We start from the raw sequence: 26,080 nt of genomic DNA, 5'->3' as shown, positions 1-26,080 counted from the left end.
CAGGATTAGAAAGCGTTATTTAACCATTCAATACCCAAATAAAAAACCTTTACTAAATCACATTTGATTCACTTCTCTTTTATATTTCTTAAAAAACATCTCATTTAAAATATTACTTAATAATATATTAAAGTGACATATTAAAATAACAATTTATTGCTCATTGGTTTTTATATTGATAAGGCATCTTTTAGGAAGTCATCTATAAAATAAAATAAAATAAATCTCAAATGATCCTGCTAGTCTTCTGACTCATATTAATGCTGGGTATATCGGTGAGCTCACTCCACTAACATGGAACTGGTCAACATAGATAGAGATCAAATTTAACATTATTGCTTTTGCCCCCCTCTCTATTCACTTGTTTTCTTAAATAGTGAATACCTTTATAAAAATTCATAAGTATAAGTAAAAAGATTTGGTATAAAACATAATATATAATATAAAACTGTAAACCTAAAAGTGGGAAAAAATATATGTGATAACACTAATCTTGTGTCTATTTGATTTTTTTTTTTATTATTTTTTTTTTTTTACTCTTTTTTTTCCCCCTTTCACTTCCCTAAAGAACATACTGACCGTCCCTACAAACTAATGTGAAGACATATGTGAGTTTCTGGTATGGCAGATGTATTTAATTAATGATTTTTTGGGGGAGGGGGAGTTAAATTTATCTTCATTAAAAACTTATTTAAATTTAAAGTTTAAAATTTAAAAAATATACTACATAAAATTGGAGGCTCATCTTTAATCATCTATTAAAAAGGCAGCTAAATCTATCTCTTGATTCATCCCATTCGGTTCAAGAGATCCTAAAGTTCTTATCCAATAGGTTTCTCTTCTCCTTAAGGTTATTAGCCTATTTCCACCTCTTATATCAAGTTTAACCCTTTCTATAGCTTTTACTCATAGGCAGCTTGGATCTTTGTTATGCACTTCAGAAAAATGTGCTGAAACACCATGGGACAGCACTCCTTTTTCAATATTTACTACATGCTCCCTAAAGCGAGATTTCAAGCTTCTTTTCGTCCTGCCTATGTAAATCCTCCCACAGGAACAGGACAAATGATACACTACATGGGTACCTTTACAATTTAGGGACTCCTTAATTAGATGTTTCCTATTGTCTCTTAATGAATGAAACTCTGAATTGTCCTTATCCCAATGTAGGCAGCTCAGACAATTTTTTCTACCACATTTAAAAAAACCAGAGGGTTGTCTATTTAACCAGTTTTTTTGTCTAGATTCTTCTCTTAATTCACTCAGTGCTAAAATGTTTTTCAAATTTTCATTCTTTTTAAAAATTATTTGTGGGTTCTTGGTTAAAATATCCTTTAAAACTGGGTCCTGCAATAAAACTGGCCAATGTTTTTTAAAAGATCTTTCTATTTGCCTAGAGCCTCTATTAAATTTATATTAAATTTAGTTATAAATAAAGGCTGGTCTTTTATTCTCTCTGTATTATCAGACTTTTTTTCATTCTTTGTTTTTAATAGGGTACTTCTGTCAACCTTCTTAGCCCTAGTGTATGCATTCAACACTATTACAGGATCATATCCTTTACTTATAAACCTCTTTTTCAAAATCTCTGATTCTTTTTCATAAGTAATTAGATCTGTACAATTTCTTCTGAGCCGTTGAAATTGCCCAAAGGGTATATTTCGGATCCATTTGGGGTGATGTCCACTAGTGGCATGTAAATATGCATTGGTATCGGTTTGTTTCCTAAATAAACTAGTTACTATTTTATCTCCCCTATGAGTTAGTGTGAGGTCTAAAAACGTGATCTGGTTGGTATCGTGTGACTCAGTGAATCTTAAATTTAAAAGGTTCTGATTCACATATTGTACCAAACTCGCCACTTCTTCTGTAGTACCCTTCCAAATTATTAGGATATCATCAATGAAGCGAAACCACTTCACAACTTTGTCTTTGAAAGGATTATTTGTATATATGTACAAATCCTCCCACCACCCCATATATAAATTTGCGAAGTTGGGGGCGAATTTCATCCCCATTGCTGTACCCATTTTTTGAAGAAAGAATTCCCCTTCAAATAAAAAGAAATTTCTTTTTAAGATAAAATCAATACAATTTAAAATAAATGTTCTTTGTGTTAAGTCTATGTTGCAAAACTCGCCACTTATGAACTATGCAGGAATTGTTATTTAGGCTAATGGTTAAAATGTATGTTAAACTGTATGTTACTGTTTAAACTCCCTGCTGTTTCAGTTGGGAAACCCCTTGTAGAGGAGACTGTTTTTTAAAAAGTGTTTGTTATTTTTGTTCTGTTGAAGAAATAGTTGTTGTTGACTCCCAAGCTATGTGTCGTCTAGTTCTTGGTGGAAAGGGGTTATTATTACAATTACCAAGAGTAGTTACTTGCTTGTCTCTGCTTACCCAAAAGATATTACAGATCCTGCTGCCTCTCTGCTACAGTTACCAAGAGTAGTTACTTGCTTGTCTCTGCCTACCCAAAATATATTACAGATCCTACTGCCTCTCTGCTACAATTGGTGGCAAGCGAGGGGATTCAAACCGCACAGCAAGTCGTAGGACATGTGATGTATATGAACAGACGGTGAATGGGGACAGATTATACCAGACTAAAGAGAACTGCATTGAAGGAATTACTGGAGGCGAGAGGAATTATTGCCAGCAATAAAACCAAAGCAAGGCTGATTGCATAGCTCATGGAGGGAGACCGGGTAGCATGTACGGCCGTACCCATGGCGAACAACGAAACTGAATTCCAAAAAGAGATGCGGACCCGGTTGGCTTTTTTTCCGCTACCCCATTCGGAGGAGCTCCTGACACGGACATCAGCAGACGTACATGAGTACTTGATGGTGACCCGACAAACCACCCCGAGACCAGGAGAGGGGCTACCAGTATACTCCAGTGCTGGTACAGGGAAACCTAAGATTCCCACGCATTCAAGGATCATACCGACACAGAGGATATCGATGGGTACCTACAGGACTTTGAGTGATTATTCCAACTGCATAATATTAGTACCGCTGACCAAGTTCCCCTACTGGCTGGCAAGTTATCCGGGCGGGCTGCTGAAGCCTACCGCACCATACCAGATGAGGACAGCAGGGACTACCAGAAGGTAAAACAGGCCATCCTGACTAGGTATGCTATTACCCCGGAGGCATACCGACAGCAGTTCCTAGACCTGAAGAAGCTGGAGAAAGATACCCACACTGAGTGGGCGCATCGGCTAACAAGGGCCGCTAAAGGCTGGTTGCAGACAGCCCAAGTCACCCAGTTGGAAGACCTTTTACAACTCCTGTTGATGGAGCAATTCTTCCAAGGGGTGTCCACTGAATTGCAAAACTGGCTGAGAGATCGAAAACCGTGCACGGTACATACCGCAGCGACCTTGGCCGACGAATACCAAGACGCTCGGAGAGCTCAACGAACACAGCAACGCTCCAGTATTGGGGTCACCCCAACCCCCACTGCAGCTCCCACACCTCTGCTACCCCATCCTGGAGGGGGAATCTACCCACCCCCTCCCCGATACCAGACTCGATCAGCTATCCGTTGCCATCTTTGTAACCAACAAGGGCACATTCAGAGAGACTGTCCCAGGAACAAGAACCGATCCACCTGGAACAACCAGAACAACTTGTCAAACAACCGGGCAGCTGTACACTGCTACCAAAACGAGCCCCGACTACAGACCCAACCTGCAGTCTTCCACGAGGAACCCTTGGGCATTTTACACAAGGTAAACCCAGTACAGGCCGCTTCAGACAACCTACAAAGCCACCGCCAGGTGGTCTATATAGAGGGCCGACGTGTCCAAGGGCTGCGTGACTCTGGGGCCACCATAACCTTGCTCTGGCAACATTTAGTTTCTACCAATCAACTCACCGGAGACTGTGTAGCTGTCCGGGGGAGCCATTTACAAGATTTCCATGGCCAAAGTACACTTGGATTGGGGAGCAGGGTCGGGGAACGTAGAAGTGGGCCTTATGCAAAATTTGCCCGCAGAAGTTATTTTGGGCAATGACTTAGGGGAGCTGACTTCAGCGTTTGCACCCCGAACCTCCCCACAAGCAGCACTGCCCGTGGTTACCCGACAACAGGCCCACACCAACGCACTGGCTGATCACTCTGAGGCTCAGGTAAGCAATCACCCCCCTAATGTCTCTTGGGCCCCTCCACTAGAGTTTGGTAGCGAAGTTGCCACTGACCCCTCATTGCAAGTATATAGGGATAAGGTAGACCAGAATCAGGCAGGGTTGGAAGGAGAGAGGTATGGTTGGGATAAGGGGTTACTGTACAGGTATGCAGAGAAGATAGTGGCTGGATCTATTCCCCTGTCCCTGTCCGTTCAGCAGTTAATAGTACCTCAGAGGTATAGACGAGAACTGCTACGGGTTGCCCACGATATTCCGCTGTCAGGCCACCTAGGAGTTAGTCGGACGAAGCACCGCCTAACTCAGAATTTCTTTTGGCCAGGGATCACCAAAGATATTAGGCAGTATTGCCAGACGTGTGACACCTGCCAACGAGTAGGGAAAAGAGGAGACCGATATAAGGCGAAGCTACACTCCCTCCCCATAATAGAGGAGCCTTTTAGTCGAGTGGCGGTGGACCTCATTGGCCCCCTAGCCAAGCCTAGCCCCTCGGGGAAGAGGTATATACTCACGGTCGTGGATTATGCCACCCGATATCCCAAGGCAGTGGCTCTGGCTAATATTCATGCCGAGACCGTGGCGGATGCCCTCATCAGAATCTTCTCCCGCATGGGATTTCCCCAGGAGATTATTTCAGACCGGGGCACCCAGTTTACGGCCGAGATTACCCACCAGTTGTGGAGAGCATGTGGGGTGAAACCCATTGTAAATTCCGCTTATCACCCCCAGTCTAATGGGCTCTGTGAATGGTTTAATGGAACACTAAAACAGATGCTACGCACGTTCATGGATACCCAGAAGAACTGGGAGTGGTTTCTACCCCATTTCCTTTTCGCCTACCGGGAGGTACCTCAGGAGTCCACGGGGTTCTCTCCCTTTGAATTATTATTCGGAAGGAGGGTGCGGGGTCCCCTAGACTTAATCCGAGAGCATTGGGAGGGGGAAGTCACTAGTGACGGTACTCCTATCGTACCATACGTGCTGGAGTTTAGGGAGCGCCTGGAGGCCCTGACTCGGACCGTCTGCTCCAACCTTCAGGCGTCTCAAACCCGTCAGCGCCGTTGGTATGATAGGGGCGCCAGGGACCGCAGTTTTCAGACTGGGCAGAAGGTGCTAATCTTAAAACCAGTCAAAAATGATAAACTGCAGGCCTCCTGGCAGGGCCCATACAAGGTAGTGGAACAAATCTGTGACACCACCTATGTGATTGGCCCATGTACTGGAGCAGGTGGTAGACGCATGCTCCATGTAAATATGTTGAAGCCGTACCATGAACGCGCAGAGGAGGTGAATGCTATTTGCGTCCCTGCCGCGGACGACGCAGACAGTTTACCTCTTCCCGACCTCCTAGGAATGAAGAACCGAAACTAAGGTCTGAGAGAGGTACAATTGGGTGAGCGTTTAAGTCCTCGGGAACGAGCTCAAATAGCAGAGCTACTGCAGGAAAAGAGAGACTTGTTCTCCGACGTGCCTGGATATACTCGACTGGCCACTCATAGGGTAGAAACCCCAGGTCACCTCCCCATGCGTCAACCTCCTTACCGCATACCAGAATCAGTGAGAGAACATATGCGGAAGGAGATTGACGAGATGCTACAGTTAGGAGTGATTGAGCACTCGGACAGCCCCTGGGCCTCGCCGGTAGTTCTAGTGCCGAAGCGGGACGGCACGACCCGCTTCTGCGTAGACTACCGGAAACTTAATGATAAAACAGTCTCTGACGCCTACCCTATGCCCCGGATAGATGAGCTCCTAGATAAAATGGCTCGAGGCCAGTACCTCACCACCATAGATCTGTGTAAGGGGTACTGGCAGATCCCACTAGCCGAGGATGCCATTCCCAAATCAGCGTTTGTCACCCCGTTTGGCCTGTACCAATTCAAGGTCATGCCATTCGGGATGAAGAACGCTCCGGCTACTTTCCAGCGAATGGTAGATCGGCTACTGGATGGGTCCCACGAGTACGCATGCGCCTATTTAGACGACATAGCTATATTTAGCTGCTCCTGGGACGAGCATTTGAACCATATAGGGGCAATCCTAGATCGCATTAGGGAGGCAGGATTAACCCTTAAGCCTAGCAAATGTCATATAGGGATGGCGGAGGTCCAGTACCTAGGGCACCGAGTAGGTAGCGGGCAGCAGAAGCCCGAACCGGCCAAGGTAGAGGCCATAGCCAAGTGGCCCACTCCCCGTACCAAGACCCAAGTGCTAGCCTTTCTAGGTACCGCAGGCTATTATAGGAAGTTTGTACCTAATTATAGTACCCTAGCCAAACCCCTCACCGACCTCACCCGTAAAAACCTTCCTAAGATTGTTACCTGGAGGCCAGAGTGTGAACAAGCATTCCAAGAACTGAAAAACGCTCTCGTAAATGCCCCTATCCTTGCTGCCCCGGATCCAACTAAACGCTTTGTCGTCCATACAGACGCTTCTATGCTTGGATTGGGAGCCATGCTGAGCAAAGTTGGGGCTGATGGCAGCGAGCATCCTGTGGCCTACCTAAGCAGGAAACTGTTACCCCGAGAAGTTAGCTACGCCGCCATCGAAAAGGAATGCCTGGCCGTGGTGTGGGCCCTCAAGAAACTTCAGCCATATCTATATGGACAACAATTTTCCCTGCTCACAGATCACAACCCGTTGGTGTGGCTGAACAGGGTATCCGGAGACAATGCCCGGCTGTTGCGCTGGAGTTTGGCGCTGCAGCCGTTTGACTTAACAATCCATTACCGACCTGGGAAGCAAAACGGCAACGCCGACGGGTTGTCCAGACAAACTGAACTTGAACCTTGATCTGTGAACACTCCTCCGGACCTCCCCAAGCCAATCCATTGGGATCAGACTGGGTATGCCGGCTTGGTTCTGGGGGAGCATTGTGGCAAAACTCGCCACTTATGAACTATGCAGGAATTGTTATTTAGGCTAATGGTTAAAATGTATGTTAAACTGTATGTTACTGTTTAAACTCCCTGCTGTTTCATTTGGGAAACCCCTTGTAGAGGAGACTGTTTTTTAAAAAGTGTTTGTTATTTTTGTTCTGTTGAAGAAATAGTTGTTGTTGACTCCCAAGCTATGTGTCGTCTAGTTCTTGGTGGAAAGGGGTTATTATTACAATTACCAAGAGTAGTTACTTGCTTGTCTCTGCTTACCCAAAAGATATTACAGATCCTGCTGCCTCTCTGCTACAATTACCAAGAGTAGTTACTTGCTTGTCTCTGCCTACCCAAAATATATTACAGATCCTACTGCCTCTCTGCTACAGTCTATATAGCCTGTTTGGCGAAAATAATATTCAATAGCTGATTTTCCTAAATCATGCGGAATACAAGTGTATAAAGATGAAACATCATATGTTTGAGGTTCAATCTTGTGAGTGTAAAATCGTGTGATATTTAATAAATTTTGTAACCTACATATTACACTTAGAGGGGTTGCGCCCTGTTTTTCTCTTTCTTCATCTTTCCAAGAGGACTTAAGCCAATTTCTTATTTTGCCAAAGCACAATAGCGGATGGTGTTGGAAAGACGTCCCTTTAGAATGAGTAATAAACTGTTAACCCAAGATGAAGAAAAGGAGAAAGTCTCAGAGTCCTTGAACCTGACACATAGTAATATAAAGGGCTTAAGTGGTAATGCTCTTGTCAGAGTGTTTCTGTGGAATGTTCAGTTTCATTACCCTATTCCAATCGTTGGCAGTATACAGTACATCCCAGGTACGTGAGGGGAAGCACCGGTGTCCCAAATACGTGACCGTGGGTCTGAACAGTGAGGGGACTTTGGCTGCTGCGCAATCAATATCAGATATATCGATTGTGGCCATATTTCTTTCTGCGAGTGGGAGACCTGTGTAGGGCTGGCTTTCTTGAGTGTGTCCCATTTTGCCATCTGAATGGCTGTTGTAGAGGCTGGCCGGGTCTCAGCAGTGGTTGTGTTGCTAGTTGCTAGCGTGGAAATAATGTTTTCAGCAGCACTATGAGTGATCGGTTCTCTAATATCTGCCTTAGACGGCTTATAAGCCAATTCTGGTGTTTTCTGGTTCTCGTTCAGATCTGTGGTTAAGCATCCTGGCTCAGAAGCACTGTCAATGCAGGAGACCTGCACCGAAGTGCTAGTTGCAGTAGATTGTAGCACCATCTTCAATGTATGGGTGAATACAGCTTGGTAGTCATCTAGGAGGTCGCTAATCTCCCTGATGATATAGACCGCATACTCCATTGTAAGAGTACTCAGCAAGGATCAGGTAGTGAGTAAAAAGAAAGATATGTAGCTCAATATGGGCCGTCTCCTATAAGGTCTAGGTTCTCGGAGATGCTATTAAAGTTCCGCTCCAACGGCGCACATGGCCGGCCATGCACCTACTGATAGTCTCTATTTCAGTAAAAATATGTACTTATGAGGTACAGTTAGAGCAATGAAACCATCCAAATTTCTCAGGACATCTTGATCCATCTAGAAGCATATGCTTAAATATATATTGAGGCCATAGGTAATATTATATACATTAAAAAGCTATGTCAGAGCCAGGAGCTCTCCATTAGTGCGTCTTGTTGCTCCGGCTGTTGGCTCCGCCCCCCAAGACTATGTTTAAGCCTCAGGGCTTGTTTGTCTGTCATTTGTCTGTTTGTTTACTCTAGCCCTGCTAGGGTTTAGAACTTTCAGTTGACCCTTGAACAGTTTGGGTACTAGTTCACTCTGTTCTTTTGAGGTTTTATCAGACATATTGTATCCTTGACAACATGCTAGTCCTGTTTGGGTACTAAGTTTGCTTACTTCTTGTTAAGAGGTTCTTTTCTTGTTTTTTACAAGCTATAGGAGGTCCTTCTATCCTAGATGTCGGGCTGGTCCTAGTTTATTTCATCTTGGGGCTTCCGATGTTTGGTCGTACTCAATACTAAGTGTTTTGTCCCTACATAGCTTATGTGGATTACAAATTCTGCTATGGTAATATATTTGTAGTTCCTGAGGTCCTTTGGACCAGATGACAGCATGGAGATCTCCAGTACCTGGTGTAGGGGCGATTATTCCCCCTATTGGTAATCGTGGATTAAATTGTCCGATCTTCAGATCTCTTTTGCAAGTGTTTCCCTCCTCTTTTTTGAGGATTGCTGTACTTCTCACTTCCCCTTGCCTTTGGGGAAGGATTTTCGGTCATCTGGTTAAGGCGTCATGGTTTTTAGGGACCATTTTTTTCCTTGCAGTATCCACCTTTTGAAATAATTGTCTGAAGGAGCACCAACAAGGCAAGGTCCACTCTTAAGAAGAATATTAGATATGCTTATAAAGATTAAAACAGTAATATTTTAATAACATAAATTAAAATAAATCGAGATAGGGGATATATAAAATATCTTAACTACAATCTATTGCATGGATCCATGGCTAAATAAAACAGTAAAATATAAAGGTAAAAGCATGTATGTCACAGAGTTAAGATCTGAGCTAAAACACTGTACAATGGATAGTCTGTGCTAAAAATCAATCTAAATGACAATATTACTAAACAGAAATATACATACAGGTTCAGATAATAAAAGAAAATTGAATCCAAATACAATATATATATGTGTGATAGACTGTTGTGATCAAAGCCCTACTGTGGCTAAGTGCATCCAAAGTGCAAGTGCTATAGTCCTGTGAAAAAGTCCTCCAATGTTGTTAGGTGATGTGAAACTATAATATCCAAATAATGTCCAAAAATTGAATAAAAAAATAATAAAATATGTTAAAAGAAGTGTTACTGTGTGGAATCAAAATCCAAAAAAACTTCCAAAATACATCAAAAAAACAAACAGTGTAATGAAATCCAAAGTGTTAAACAAATGTGATCCAAAGTGTTAAACAAATGTTGCGTTACCATAAAACTTCTAAAAACCTCCAAAAAACTTCCAAATGCAATAAGTGATGATCAGTCAAAAATAGAATAAAAATGATAATAATATAAAAATAACAATAGTAGAAAAAGCAAGATGAAAAATAGTGTGAATCTTCAAATCCTCGTGAATATCCCAGTGGTGTGTGCCAGGCACATAGTATACGTCATCAGAAGCCGCCGTTTGTTGTCAGGCACCACCGCCGGAAATAACTATCACCATGTGTTGCTATCCCAGCACGTATACATCATTAGAGACGCTGTCTGTTGCTAGGAAGCACTTTGCTAGGTGACCACATCTTCCCCTTACTATTGTGACTATCTTTCTCTCACTCTCCCTGTCTGCAGGCAGCACAGCAGGATGTCACATGAGCACTCAGCACACAGGAATGTGGGGGGAGCAAGGTGTTAGTAGCTTTACTATATGGGAAACTCTTATGGTAGGGCTAACAATTTAAACCAAAGCTAAATATGAGCTGCCACGACTGAGCTGCCACTACTGAAAAAAAATTAAAGACCTCTTAAAACGATCCCTTCTCTCTGGGGCAGCTACACACCCACATTCCTGTGTGCTGAGTGCTCATGTGACATCCTGCTGTGCTGCCTGCAGACAGGGAGAGTGAGAGAAAGATAGTCACAATAGTAAGGGGAAGATGTGGTCACCTAGCAAAGTGCTTCCTAGCAACAGACGGCGTCTCTAATGATGTATACGTGCTGGGATAGCAACACATGGTGATAGTTATTTCCGGCGGTGGTGCCTGACAACAAACGGCGGCTTCTGATGACGTATACTATGTGCCTGGCACACACCACTGGGATTTGCACGAGGATTTGAAGATTCACACTATTTTTCATCTTGCTTTTTCTACTATTGTTATTTTTATTTTTATATTATTATCATTTTTATTCTATTTTTGACTGATCATCACTTATTGCATTTGGAAGTTTTTTGGATGTTTTTGGAAGTTTTATGGTAACGCAACATTTGTTTAACACTTTGGATCACATTTGTTTAACACTTTGGATTTCTTTACACCGTTTGTCTTTTTGATGTATTTTGGAAGTTTTTTTGGATTTTGATTCCACACAGTAACACTTCTTTTGACATATTTTTTTTATTTTATTTTTTTTTTATTCAATTTTTGGACATTATTTGGATATTATAGTTTCACATCACCTAACAACATTGGAGGACTTTTTCACAGGACTATAGCACTTGCACTTTGGATGCACTTAGCCACAGTAGGGCTGTGATCACAACAGTCTATCACACATATATATATTGTATTTGGATTCAATTTTCTTTTATTATCTGAACCTGTATGTATATTTCTGTTTAGATTGATTTTTAGCACAGACTATCCAGTGTACAGTGTTTTAGCTCAGATCTTAACTCTGTGACATACATGCTTTTACCTTTATATTTTACTGTTTTATTTAGCCATGGATCCATGCAATAGATTGTAGTTAAGATATTTTATATATCCCCTATCTCGATTTATTTTAATTTATGTTATTAAAATATTACTGTTTTAATCTTTATAAGCATATCTAATATTCTTCTTAAGAGTGGACCTTGCCTTGTTGGCGCTCCTTCAGACAATTATTTCACATATTTTACACTTCGTGGGCAGCTAGGGACCCATCCTGTTAAGGAGCCATAGGTCTTTTCAGCGCTGTGGATATCTGTATTTATCTTTAGTATCCACCTTTTGATCCTATATACTTGGGGATCTGGGGGATTGTTATGCATTCTCTCTTGCCGTTGCCTGATAGGAGTTTTAGGATGCTCATTCATTTGTTGATTCCTTGAGTTTTATAGGTTTTCCGGGGTTGATCCAGACTGGATCTTTAGAGACTGTCATATTCTCTCACTCATGCAGTTCTGATCTCTTTTGGGTCCTTCCTTTGTCTTCCGACTTTGTGGGTGTTATCTTAGCAGCCTTTTGGGATACACTGGGATACATCATGAGAGATCAGAGTTCAAGACCCCTGGGGGTATGGCATGCATCAACATTTGTGCAACTTTCATTTCCCGGTAACTTTGTGGTCGTCCCGCAAGGTTTTTGGTTTTGATCCGGCACCTGGTTTTGCGGATCCATTTTTTTAACCTAGTCCTTGTTGACTTGGCATTTGGTTAATCTGTTTTTCCAGATTTTATTAGTCTTTGATCTTTTCGGCATTCAGTAGTAGGCTTGTTTTCCTGGTCCTGGGGAAATCTCCTTGTTCCTACTGGAGCAGTTCTTTTTCTCTCTTCTGGAAGAGATGGAGGAAGTTTTTCCTGGGAATTTCTTTACTGGAATATTCCTGGGCTTCTTCGTTTTCCTTCTATTTAGAAGGATCTGGTCTACTGCGCCTTGTGGTTATCTATTAATTTAAAATATCTTTACTTTCTACTAAATATAATAACTAATTTAGTCATCTCTATGGTAATACCACTAAACCAATACAAATAAATTGTGAAATAAACTCTATGAGAGGGTCTCCATTATTTGCCAAACAGTTTATTTAGGAATCAATATATGTTAATAATAAGATAAATATTTACAGGTATATATATATATATATATAAATCTATTTTACAGATAAACAGTCCAAATTTTAATTAATACAGGGCAACTCTACTACAACAATCCCAATTTGTCCAATAATGCTAAAATAACAATAGGAATATACTTAGCCACATTTCCCAAAGTGTTCACCATCATCCATCTTTCCAGGATAAAAAAAGAGAGAGAGAGGTTCTGGTGTATTTTATACCCCAATTCAAAAGGGAGTGGCCTTTCAAATGCCACTCAAAAGGCCATTGGGAGTGTCTTTAGTTCAGAGAGAAAGGTGTACCTGGGGGAAGGGATTTTAATAACAGCTAGGGGAATACTCCAGTGATAAAATGTCACCATACGCCTATCGAGTTGGCTCCTCCTGAGGTAGTTTTTCCTCCTCTGACTCTATGAGTTCAGTTGAACGAGGGTTTCTCTTGTCTGCAGTGTACCCTCCCTTCTGAGGGTAATGAGGATAGTTATCCTGGATCCTGAGTTAGTCTCTCTGGGTGTCGGTGCCTCTTTCCTGCTTCCTTTCCTTAGGAACTTGTGGCTGGAGATTCGTTATCTGATCTGTGGGCCTTGTCGATGTTGGGAATTTTTAATCTCGTCCTTTGGGACATGGATCTTTCCTTAGGTTGGGAGGCCTTGCAGTTGATTCTGGAACCTTCCCTTAGCGGGTAGTTGGTTCTTCTTTATTGGTCAGGGTGTTTGTCCTCCTTTATACCATTTTCTAGTAGGGGGGGGAGTTGGTCCGCCATGCTTTCTGAGTTTTTTTTTTCTCTTGTTTCTTTCAAGGAATGTCCTGGTGCAAGTTTCCTAGTTACTTGGTTGGCTAGTTACTATGGTTTGAGGTTTAGTCTGACTGCTTATCCAATGGAAGCCTGTGGTTTTCGTTTGTGCCGTACACGGATGTTACTAGTCCATTCCTGTTCTGTCCTTTTTGTCCTTCTGGGACTTCGGTTCTGGTTAAGGCTTTACTTTGGTTTCGTTTGGATCCATGTAGGAGGTTTTCTGGAATTTTTCCTTTCTTTGCTCTCCTCCGTCGGTAGAATATTCTCTACGGGACTTTGTCCTCTTGCAGCCTGGCAGCCACTCTTTTTCGAGTTATGTTGGGGGCTTCTCTCTCTTTTTTGTCCTTGAATCTTCGGGGATTGTTTCTGGAGGTTCTTTCGGACCTTCTTATCTGATTCTTCCCTTCTTTCGGTTAGGGAGAATGTGGTGTGGGAGTTTGTTTGTTGTTTCCCTTGCCATTGTTCATGGAGAGGTTTTCATTTGTGTGCTTCTAGAGAGTGGGACTTTTGTCTCCTCAGGTTTTTGTGCTCAGTGGAGTCCAGATTTTAGAGTGATCTCTAACTGGGATCCTTATGGTTCTAATTAATGGGCAGTTACCTTGTCCTCTTTCCATGTTTTTGTTCTTCCTGCTTCTGTTGAAGTGTTTTTTTATCAGGTATCTGGGTTGTCAAGCTGTGGTGCCATCACCCGTTTGCATTCAGTGTCCTCTATAAGCTTGGGTATTGATTTCCCAAAAGTAATGAATGCAGCTGTAGACTTTCCCCGTTTTAAGAAGAAAAACTTAAATTATGCTTGCCTGATAATTTTCTTTTCTTCTGTACAGGGAGAGTCCACAGCTCCCCGCTCGTTTTTTTTCTGTGGGCGGCCTTAAATTCTTTATTCGTTCTTCTGGCACCTTTTTTCACCCTGATATTTCTCCTACTGTTCTTTGTTCCCTTGGCAGAATCACTGGGAGAGTGGGGGAGGTATTTAAGCCTTTGGCTAGGGTATCTTTGCCTCCTCCTGGTGGCCAGGTTCTGTATTCCCAAAAGTAATGAATGCAGCTGTGGACTCTACCCGTACAGAAGAAAAGAAAATTATAATTTGCATCATTGTTGCCATAATGGAGCAGCACCATCCTGTCCCTGTAGTTACAATAGGAATTGAGCCTGCTGAACATCTTTCTACCAAAGCCAAGTATGCTTATTGTAAAATAACTGAAGTAGCTTCTTCAGCTCGTTTATGTGGCTCATGTTTAGATTTTTTATCTAATACCGATCAATCTAATTATGTTTCATTATCAACAAATGCACCTACTGTTTCTTCTTTACAGATGGATGCAGATGGCGTACCCCCAGCAATGAAAACATTTATTGAGAAGGCCCTGACTGCACTACCACCTTTAAATAAACGGAAAAAGGTCAGTTCTTGTATTACCTTCTACTAGTAATATATGTACTGATCAACAAAATACTGAAGTTTCTTCTATTGATGAGGATTCCTCTGATTCTAGGGATCCCTCATCAGACAAATAAACTATTAATTCCTCCTTTTTATTTTAAATTGAACATATCTGTTCTCTTTTAAAGGAAGTTTTAGTCACTTTAGGGATTGAAGAATTTAAACCTTCTGATGATAAACCCTGTAATGGTTTAAATTCATTGTATAAAACTGTTGTCAATCGCCCCAAGATTTTCCCTATTCCTGATGCTATCTCTGATATAATTGCTAAATAATGGTCTAAACCTGATACCTCTTTTAACCATTCTTCAAAGTTTTAAAAAAATATATCCTCTTCCTAATTCTAAAGATAGTACTTCTTTTAAAGGACCTATAGATAGGAAACTTGAATCTTATCTAAGAAGGGCATATTGACATACTGGCTATATTCTTAGACCAGCCATATTTATTGCTGACGTAGCTGCTGCCTCTACTTTCTGGTTATCCAGTCTTGCTCAGTAGTTATCTTCTAACCCTGAATGTTCCAACATTCTGAATTTACTTCACATGCAAATAATTTTATTTGCAATGCAGTGTTTGATATCATGAAGATCAACATTAAAACGGTCTAGCTATTCTTACCAGAAAAGCTTTATGTCTTAAATTGTGAAATGCTGATATTGTATCTAAGACCAGATTACTATCTCTCTTTCTCTTGTAAAATGTATCGAGTCCACGGATTCATCCTTACTTGTGGGATATTCTCCTCCCCTACAGGAAGTGGCAAAGAGAGCACCCACAGCAGAGCTGCCTATATAGCTCCCCCCTTAACTCCACCCCCCCAGTTATTCTCTTTGCCTACTCTAAGTAACTAGGAAGTGCAGAGCGAGTGTGGTGACAAAAATGTTAGTTTTTTATTTCTCAAGCAAAAGTTTGTTATTTTAAATGGTGCCGGTGTACTATTTACTCTTTGGCAGAAAAGGAGATGAAGATTTCTGCAAGGAGGATTATGATCTTAGCATTTTGTAACTAAGATCCACTTCTGTTCTCACAAGGGCTGAGGAGTACAGGAAAACTTCAGTTGGGGGAACGGTTTGCAGGCTAAGCTGCATATGCGGTATGTTCAGTCTATGTTTTTCTAGAAAGACTGTGTTTATTCTAGAAAGGGCTGGCAATATCCCCATGGGGAAAGGGTAAGCTGCATTCAGACACTTGGATAAGAATTTCATCCTGCTTGAAGGGCTCATTTGTTACTGGTGACACTGTTAAAAAAAAAAAACGTTTTTTGTTTGTTCAAGTTAATGATGCATTTATAACGTTTTTTGAAGGGACTGAAGGGGTCTTTGTGGCTTTTGTTAGGGTTTTTTAACCCACATGGTTAATTAATAGACACTCAGGTGTTTTTTTAATAGGCCTCAAAACATTGACTGAGGTGGGAGGGGCCTATTTTTGCGCCTCATTTGTGCAGTTTCTTTTCCTTAAAATTCATCCAACTGCTCCTGCTGTGTTTGAGGGCTGTAAAGGAGTTTTTTTTCCCCACAAATCATTCTGAAGGGCAGGTAGGCGCCACAGCAGGGCTGTGGCAAGGTGCTGAAAGTCTTTTTTACCGGTTTTGACGTTTTTTCAATCCGGTTTTGACATTAAGAGGTTAATTGTTTATTTGCATATTTGTGCAAATTTACTAAGGCTGTAAGATAATACTGTAAAAATTTTGTTAAGTTTACTGCTTTTTTACACTGTTTTGCAGAACTTGTGCAGCTTTTTTTCTCTTAAAGGCACAGTACCGTTTTATTTCTAAGTGTTATTTACTTTGATTACAGTGTTTTCCAAGCTTGCTTGTTACATTACTAGCCTGTTTAACATGTCTTATACCAAGGAAAATCCTTGTTCAATATGTTTGGATGCCATTGTGGAACCCCCTCTTAGAATGTGTCCCAAATGTACTGATATGTCTATAAATTATAAAGAACATATATTAGCACTTAAAAATAGAGCAATAGATGATTCTCAGTCAGAAGTAAATGAGGGTTTGCCATCCAGTTCTCCCCAAGTGTCACAACCAGTAACGCCCACACAAGTGACGCCAAGTACCTCTAGTGCGTGACATTCATTTACTTTACAAGACATGGCCACAGTTATGAATACAACCCTCACTGAGGTTTTGTCCAAACTGCCTGGTTTACAAGGAAAGCGGGACAGCTCTGGGTTAAGGAAAAATGCTGAGCAGTCTCACGCTTTAGTAGCCGTTTCTGATATACCCTCACAATGCTCTGAAGGGGCGAGGGATTTGTTATCTAAGGGAGAAATTTCTGATTCAGGAAAAACGCTTCCTCAGACAGATTCTGATATGATGGCCTTTAAATTTAAGCTTGAACACCTCCGCTTATTGCTTAGGGAGGTATTAGCAACTCTAGATGATTGTGACCCTATAGTGGTCCCAGAGAAATTGTGTAAAATGGATAGATACTTAAAGGTTCCTGTTTACACTGATGTTTTTCCAGTCCCTAAGAGGATTGTGAATATTATTGCTAAGGAGTGGGATAGACCAGGTATTCTGTTCACTCCCCCTCCTGTTTTTAAGAAAATGTTTCCCATATCTGATACCATAAGGGACTCATGGCAGACAGTCCCTAAGGTGGAGGGAGCTATTTCTACTCTGTCTAAGCGTACAACTATACCTATCGAGGACAGTTGTGCTTTCAAAGATCCTATGGATAAAAAATTAGAGGGTCTCCTGAAGAAAACTTTTGTTCATCAAGGTTTTACTCTCCAACCTATTGCCTGCATTGTTCCTGTAACGACTGCAGCTGCATTCTGGTTTGAGGCTCTAGAAGAGGCTCTTCAAATGGAGACTCCATTAGAGGAAATTATGGACCGAATTAAGGCACTTAAGTTGGCTAATTCTTTTATTACAGATGCTGCTTTTCAACTGCCTAAATTAGCGGCAAAGAATTCAGGTTTTGCCATTTTAGCATGCAGGGTGTTATGGCTTAAGTCCTGGTCTGCTGATGTGTCATCTAAATCTAAACTTTTGAACATTCCTTTCAAGGGTAAGACCCTATTCGGGCCTGAACTGAAGGAGATTATTTCAGACATCACTGGAGGGAAAGGTCATGCCCTCCCTCAGGATAGATCAAATAAGATGAGGGCCAAACAAAATAATTTTAGTTCCTTTCGGAGCTTTAAGAGTGGTCCCGCTTCAGCTTCCTCTGCTACAAAGCAAGAGGGGAATTTTGCCCAATCCAAGTCAGTCTGTAGACCTAACCAGGCTTGGAACAAGGGTAAACATGCCAAGAAGCCTGCAGCTGCCTCTAAAACATCATGAAGGGGTAGCCCCCGATCCGGGACCAGATCTAATAGGGGGCAGACTTTCTCTCTTCCCTCAGGCTTGGGCGAGAGATGTTCAGGATCCCTGGGCTTTAGAAATTGTGTCCCAGGGATATCTTCTGGAATTCAAGGGCTCCCTTCCAAGGCGGAGATTTCATATTTCTCGATTGTCTGTAAACCAGACAAAGAGACAGGTGTTCTTACGCTGTGTAGAAGACCTACTTACCATGGGGGTGATTTGCCAAGTCCAAAGGAGGAACAGGGGCTAGGGTTTTATTCAAACCTGTTTGTGGTTCCCAAGAAAGAGGGAACTTTCAGACCAATCTTGGATCTCAAAATTCTAAACAAGTTTCTCAAAGTTCCATCATTCAAGATGGAGACTATTCTGACTATTCTGCCTCTGATCCAGGAGGGTCAATATATGACTACCGTGGACTTAAAGAATGCAAATCTACACATCCCTATTCACAGAGATCATCATCAATTTCTCAGATTCACCTTTCTCGACAGGCATTACCAGTTTGTGGCCCTTCCCTTCGGGTTGGCCACGGCTCCTTTTTTGCCCGTCTACACCTCAGACCACTGCAACCATGCATGCTCAAACAGTGGAATGGGGATTATGCAGACTTATCTCCTCAACTGCATATGGACCAGGAGACCAGAGATTCTCTTCTCTGGTGGTTGTCTCAGGACCACCTGTCTCAGGGAATGTGCTTCCGCAGGCCAGAGTGGCTCATTGTAACGACAGATGCCAGCCTGTTAGGCTGGGGCGCAGTCTGGAACTCCCTGAAAGCACAGGGCTTATGGTCTCTGGAGGAAGCTCTCCTCCCGATAAACATTTTAGAACTGAGAGCGATTTTCAATGCGCTTCAGGCGTGGCCTCAGCTTGCTGCGGCCAAATTCATCAGGTTTCAGTCGGACAACATCACGACTGTAGCTTATATCAATCATCAGGGAGGGACAAGGAGTTCTTTAGCGATGGTGGAGGTAACCAAAATAATTCGGTGGGCAGAGGATCACTCTTGTCATCCCTCAGCAATCCACATCCCAGGAGTAGAGAACTGGGACGCGGATTTTCTAAGTCGTCGGACTCTTCATCCGGGGGAGTGGGAACTCCATCCGGAGGTATTCGCCCAGCTGATTCAGCTATGGGGCACTCCAGAATTGGATCTGATGGCGTCTCGTCAGAATGCCAAACTTCCTCGTTACGGGTCCAGGTCCCGGGATCCCAAGGCGGTACTGATAGATGCTCTAGCAGTGCCTTGGTCCTTCAATCTGGCTTATGTATTTCCACCGTTTCCTCTCCTTCCACGTCTGGTTGCCAGAATCAAGCAGGAGAGAGCTTCTGTAATTCTGATAGCTCCTGCGTGGCCACACAGGACTTGGTATGCAGACCTAGTGGACATGTCCTTGGTTCCACCGTGGACTCTGCCAATGAGGCGGGACCTTCTAATTCAAGGCCCGTTCACGCATCCAAATCTAATTTCTCTGCGTCTGACTGCTTGGAGATTGAACGCATGATTTTGTCAAAGCGTGGTTTCTCTGAATCGGTCATTGATACCCTGATTCAGGCTAGAAAGCCTGTCACCAGGAAGATTTATCATAAGATTTGGCGCAAATATCTTTATTGGTGTGAATCCAAAGGTTACTCATGGAGTAAGATTAGGATTCCTAGAATATTGTCTTTTCTCCAAGATGGTTTGGAGAAGGGATTATCTGCTAGTTCTCTTAAGGGTCAAATATCTGCTTTGTCTATTCTACTTCACAAATGTCTGGCAGATGTCCCAGACGTTAAAGCATTTAGTCAGGCTTTGGTCAGAATCAAGCCTGTATTTAAACCTATTACTCCGCCATGGAGCCTAAACTTAGTTCTTAATGTTCTTCAAGGGGATCTGTTTGAACCTATGCATTCCATAGATATTAAGCTTTTATCTTGGAAAGTTTTGTTTTTAGTAGCTATCTCTTCAGCTCGAAGAGTTTCTGAGCTATCTGCTTTACAATGTGATTCCCCTTACCTTGTTTTCCATGCAGATAAGGTGGTTTTACGTACCAAACCTGGGTTTCTTCCTAAGGTTGTTTCTAATAAGAATGTCAATCAAGAGATTGTGGTTCCTTCTTTGTGTCCTAATCCTTCATCTAAGAAGGAACGTCTGTTACACAATCTTGATGTGGTTCGTGCTTTAACATTCTACTTACAAGCAACTAAAGATTTCCGTCAAACATCTTCTTTGTTTGTTGTTTATTCTGGTAAGCAGAGAGGTCAAAGGGCTACGGCTACCTCTCTTTCCTTTTGGCTGAAAAGCATCATCCGTTTAGCCTATGAGACTGCTGGATGGCAGCCTCCTCTACTGCTCATTCTACTAGAGCTGTGGCTTCCACATGGGCTTTTAAAAATGAGGCTTCTGTTAAACAGATTTGTAAGGCGGTGACTTGGTCTTCGCTTCATACTTTTTCCAAATTTTCCAAATTCGATACTTTTGCTTCTTCGGAGGCTATTTTTGGGAGAAAGGTTCTACAAGCAGTGGTGCCTTCCGTTTAAGATCCCTGTCTTGTCCCTCCCTTCATCCGTGTCCTAAAGCTTTGGTATTGGTATCCCACAAGTAAGGATGAATCTGTGGACTCGATACATCTTACAAGAAAAAACATAATTTATGCTTACCTGTTAAATTTATTTCTCTTGTGATGTATCGAGTCCACGGCCCGCCCTGTTTTTTAAGACAGACATATATATTTTTATTTTTAAACTTTCAGTCACCTCTGCACCCTATGGTTTCTCCTTTTTCTTCCTAGCCTTCAGTCGAATGACTGGGGGGTGGAGTTAAGGGGGGAGCTATATAGGCAGCTCTGCTGTGGGTGCTCTCTTTGCCACTTCCTGTAGGGGAGGGGAATATCCCACAAGTAAGGATGAATCCGTGGACTCGATACATCACAAGAGAAATAAATTTATCAGGTAAGCATAAATTATGTTTTTTTCAAGGAAAGTTTATATTTGGATCTCAACTGGATTGTATTATTTCTACTATTACTGGAGGTAAGGGAGTGTTCCTTCCTCAATACAAAAATAGTCTAAGGGGAAATGTAAGGCTCCCAACTGTTTTTGTTCCTTTCATCAGAACAGAGAACAAAAAACTGCCCCCCTTAAAACCCCTGGCTTAGCCTGGAGACCCCCTTCTTCTTGGAATAAGTCCAAGCATTAATAAGAAACCTAATCCAGCCTCTAGGACCTCATGAAGGTGCGGCCCCCAATCTACTATTTCTGGTGGGGGGCAGATTAAAGCTTTTTCAAGAATTTTGGTTAGAATCTGTCCAAAATTCCTGGATTCAGAACATTGTTTCTCTGGGATATTGAATTGGATTCAATTTGACCTCCCATAGGGAGATTTTTTTTTCTCACCCATATTCCAAAGCATCCTATAAAGGCCCAAGCTTTTCTGAAGTCTGTTTTGGACATGGAAAATATGGGAGTAATTATTCCAGTACCTTTTACAGGAACAAGGGATAGGTTTTTATTCAAATCTCTTCATTGTGCCAAAAAAATGAATATTCTTTCAGAACCAATTCTGGATCTGAAAACTCTAAACATGTTTGTAAGAATTCCAGCTTTCAAAATGGAAACTATTCCGACTATTCTGCCTTTTGTTCAGCAAGGTCACTTTATGTCCACAATAGACTAACAGGATGCTTACCTTCACATCCCAATCCACCCAGATCATTATCAGTTTCTGAGGTTCTTTTTTACCAGTTTATTGCTCTTCCATTTGACCTAGCAACAGCTCCAAGAATATTTTCAAAGGTTCTAGGTGCCCTTCGATCTGTAATCAGGGTGCAGGGTATTGCTGTGTTTACTTATTTGGACGATATCTTGGTACTAGCTTAATCTTTTCCTTTAGCAGAATCTCACATGAATCAACTATTGTTTCTTCGAAGACATGGTTGGAGGATCAATTTACCAATGAGTTCCTTGATACCTCAAACTAAAGTAACATTTTTAGGTTTCCAGATAGATTCAGTGTCCATGACTCTTTCCTTAACATAAAAGAGACAAATAAAATTGGTTTCAGCTTGTCTAAACCTTCAGTCTCTTTCGTTCCCTTCAGTGGCTATGTGTATGGAAGTACTAGGTCTCATAATTGCAGCATTGGGCGCGATCCCCTTTGCTTATTTTCATATGAGACATCTCCAACTTTGTGTGCTACGCCAGTGGTGCAAGGATTATACTCCTATATCACAACTGATATTCTTAGATCCCAATATGCACCTTTCTCTGACTTGGTGGTTAAATCACCACTTCATTCTTCAGGGGACTTCCTTTGCTCATCCTACCTGGTCTGTGATCACCACAGATGCAAGTCTCACAGGTTGGGGAGCTGTCTGGGGGTCTCTAACAGCATAAGGAGTTTGGAATTCTCAAGAGGCGAGATAACCTATCGATATCTTTGAACTCTGTGCTCTTTTTAAGGCCTGTCCTCTATTGAAGAAAGACCTCTATCTTTGTTTTCAGACAGACAATATAACGACAGTGGCCTTTGTCAATCATCAAGGGGGAATGCAAAGTTTACTAGCCATGATGGAGATATCTCAAAGGGCAGAAACCAGTTCTTGCTTCATTACTGCGTTTCACATCCCAGGTGTAGACAACTGGGAGGCAAATTACTTCAGTCATCAGTCCCTACATCCGGGAGAGTGGTCTCTCCAACGAGATGTGTTCTATCGTATTGTACAAATATGAGGCCTACCAGAAATAAATCTGGTGGCCTCTCGTTTGAACAAGAATCTTCCCAGGTACCTTGTAAGGTCCAGGGATCCTCAGGCGGAGGTGTTGGATGCCCTAGCAGTGCCCTGGTCTTACCAGTCTGCTTATATATTCCCCCACTCTGGTCCTGCTTTGCAGAGTGGTTTCCAAAATAAAAATGAAACGGTCCTCTGTAATCCTGATAACCCCTGCGTGGCCACACAGGATTTGGTATGCAGGTCTAGTTCGAATGTCCAGTTGCCCGCCGGGGCCACTTCCTCTAAGACCAGACCTTCTGTCTCAAGGTCCCTTTTTCCATCCAGTTTTAAAGTCTCTAAACTTAATAGAATGGAGTTATAGAGGATTCTCTGACTCGATGATGACACCATGATTCAGGCCTGCAAGCCTGTTTCAAGAAAGATCTATCACAAAGTTTGGAAATCTTATATTTCATGGTGTTACTACTGGGATTCTTCATTTTTTTTTTCTCCGGATGGTTTGGATAAAGTTTTGTCTGCCAGTACTTTGAAAGAACTAATCTCTGCTCTTTCTGTAATGTTCACAGAAAATTGCTCATCTACCAGATATTCATTGTTTTGCTCAGGCTTTAATTCAAATTAAACCTATTTCTCCTTCCTGGAGTCTCAATTTAGTACTTGAAATGTTGCAGGCTCCTCCTTTTCAGCCTATGCATTATTTGGACATTAAACTACTTTCTTGGAAAGTGTTGTTTCTTTTGGCTATCTCTTCTGCTAGAAGAGTTTTTTGTGAGTCTCATTTTCTAATTTTCCATCCAGATAAGGCTATTTTGCTGGACTTCATTCAAATTTTTACCTAAGGTTGTTAACTCTCACAACATAATTAGGGAAATTATCGTTCCTTCCTTGTGTCATAATCTGAAAAATGCTTCTGAAAAGACTTTGCAATCTTTGGATGTTGTTAGAGCATTGAAATATTATGTTAATGCTACTACTATTGTTTTCTGGTTCTAAGAAGGGCCAGAAGGCCTCTGCCATTTCTTTAGCCTTTTGGTTAAAACTTTTGATTCACAAAGCATATTTAGAGGTGGATTAGTCTCCACCTCAGAAAATTACAGCTCATTCAACTAGGTCAGTTGCCACATCTTGGGCTTTCAAGACTGAGGATTCAGATGATCAAATTTGTAATGAGGCCACTTGGTCTTCTCTGCATACCTTTTACTAAATTGTACCATTCTGATGTTTTTGCATCATCAGAAGCAGCTTTTGGTAGAAAGGTTCTTCAGGCAGTTGTTTGTTTGATAATGGTGCCTATATTTTGAGTTGTTTGTTTTTTTTTGTCATAAAAGACATTATTTTGTTTTTTTGATTATTTTCTCAGCAAAAAAAACATTTTTTTTTTTTAATTTTATCCCTCACTTTCTTGTTACTTGAGGACTTCCACATCTTGGGTATAATATCCCATACGTAACAGCTTGTAGACTCTCAACACCTATATGAATGAAAACATAATTTATATAAGAATTACCTGATAAATTAATTTCTTTCATGGTGGTAAGAGTCCACGAGGCCCCACCCATTTGGGGTAGTTTTTTGTTTAATGCTCATATTTTATTCCTTAAACTCCTCAATACTTGGCTATTCGTAAAACTGAGGTATGTGTGAGGTGGGAGGGATATTTATAGGCTTTTGAGGTTTGGGAAACTTTGCCTCCTTCTGGTAGGAATGTATATCCCATATGTAACAGCGTGTGGACTCTCGCCACCAGGTCACCATCAGGTAAGTCTTACATAAATAATGTTTTCTAGTTTTTTTCTCTACTTGACCATATGTATGACTGAAAGATTGTGGTAGAGTTGGAGGAATTAAAGCTCTTGTTTGTAGGGATGTTTTTGCTTCCTTCTAGTGGGGAGGAGTGTAACTCCACATGTGATTATAATGTGGACTCTTTCCTTATAAAAGAAATTAATTTGTCAGGTAATAAAAACATAGGTTACAATATGGCACCACCCTGCAGAGGAGACAGGCAGCTTAGCTGGAAATGTCATAATGCTAAATTTCTGATAAAGCTTTGTTTTACCCTCTATTTTTATTATGCACGTGCTTGTTTTAACCCTTTGGTTGCTAAGCCATTTCCCACCTGGGTGCTAAGCTGGTTTTTAACTTTTTAACTTTTTTTTTACAGATCCCCAAGACTCTGTAGCTCCTTAGATGCTTGAGATACAGGCTTCTAAGCAGCATGCCCCCATCTCCCTATACTTGTCATTGTAAACTCTAAATATAGTTGTGTGATTACGTTATCACGTCATTGTGCGTGACGTCGCCACGCGAAACGTCAATCCCCGGCGATGCCTGTCACTATACAGGCCAGATCGCCAGGGTGGAAGTAGGTGAGAGCCCCCAGATTGCCCTTAAGGTGGGTTAGTGCTTGCGACAGGTCAGAGCCATAGTTGGCACTCAAGGGGTTAATTTTCCTTTTTAAATAATGTACAGTACATTTTTCTGAGATTGGTATACAGTTTTTCTATTTAAACTCTTTATGTGGGCAATCAAAAGTTAAAGGGACATGAAAACCAACATTTTTCTTTTATGATTCATATAGATCATAAAGTTTTAAACAACCTTCCAAATTACTTCTATTTTCTAATGTGCTTCATTCTCTTGGTGTCCTTTCTTGAAGGAGCAGTAATGCACTCCTGGGAGCTAATTGAAAGCCAATGACAATAGGCATATATGTGCAGCCACCAATCAACAAATTCAGGGCCTACCTAGGTATACTTTTAAAAAAAGGATACAAAGATAACAAAATAAATTGGATAATATAAATAAATTGGAAAGTTGTTTAAAATTGCATGCTCTATCTGAATCATGAACGGAAAAAAATATATTTTTATGTCCCTTTAAGTCATCACGTGGCCACTTCAAAATTAATGACTTCTAAATGTTCTGGGCTGCCTCCTTTTTTTTTTAAGGGACAGTCAACACCAGATTTTTTGTTGTTTTAAAAGATAGATAATCCCTTTATTATCCATTCCCCAGTTTTGCACAGCCACCACGGTTACATTAATATACTTTTTAACTCTGTGATTATCTTGTATCTAAGCATCTTCTGACAGCCCCCTGATCACATGTCATTTTATTTATTATCTATTGACTTTTGACTTTCATTTTATCCAATTAGTGCAGTGTCTGCCACAATTCATAGGTATGCACACAATGTTATCTATATAGTTTACCTGAACTAGCTCTCCCCTGTTGTGAAAAGCA

General features: G+C 41.4%; 1 protein-coding gene across 1 annotated transcript in view; it reads left to right on the top strand.

Moving 5' to 3' along the window:
- The window catches only part of LOC128643361 (gastrula zinc finger protein XlCGF66.1-like), a 93,637-nt gene that overhangs the window by 57,922 nt on the left and 9,635 nt on the right, over positions 1 to 26,080 (top strand). The window contains exon 7 of the mRNA XM_053696292.1: positions 14,670 to 14,756. Within this exon, the coding sequence (XP_053552267.1) occupies positions 14,670 to 14,713 (44 nt within the window). The 3' untranslated portion in view covers positions 14,714 to 14,756. The remainder of the gene's footprint in view (positions 1 to 14,669; positions 14,757 to 26,080) is intronic.

This window comes from Bombina bombina, unplaced genomic scaffold (assembly GCF_027579735.1).
Source record: "Bombina bombina isolate aBomBom1 unplaced genomic scaffold, aBomBom1.pri scaffold_543, whole genome shotgun sequence".
Lineage (NCBI taxonomy): Eukaryota > Metazoa > Chordata > Amphibia > Anura > Bombinatoridae > Bombina > Bombina bombina.
The sequence above is the reverse complement of the archived record's forward strand: the minus strand, read 5'-3'. Positions and strand labels throughout refer to the sequence as shown.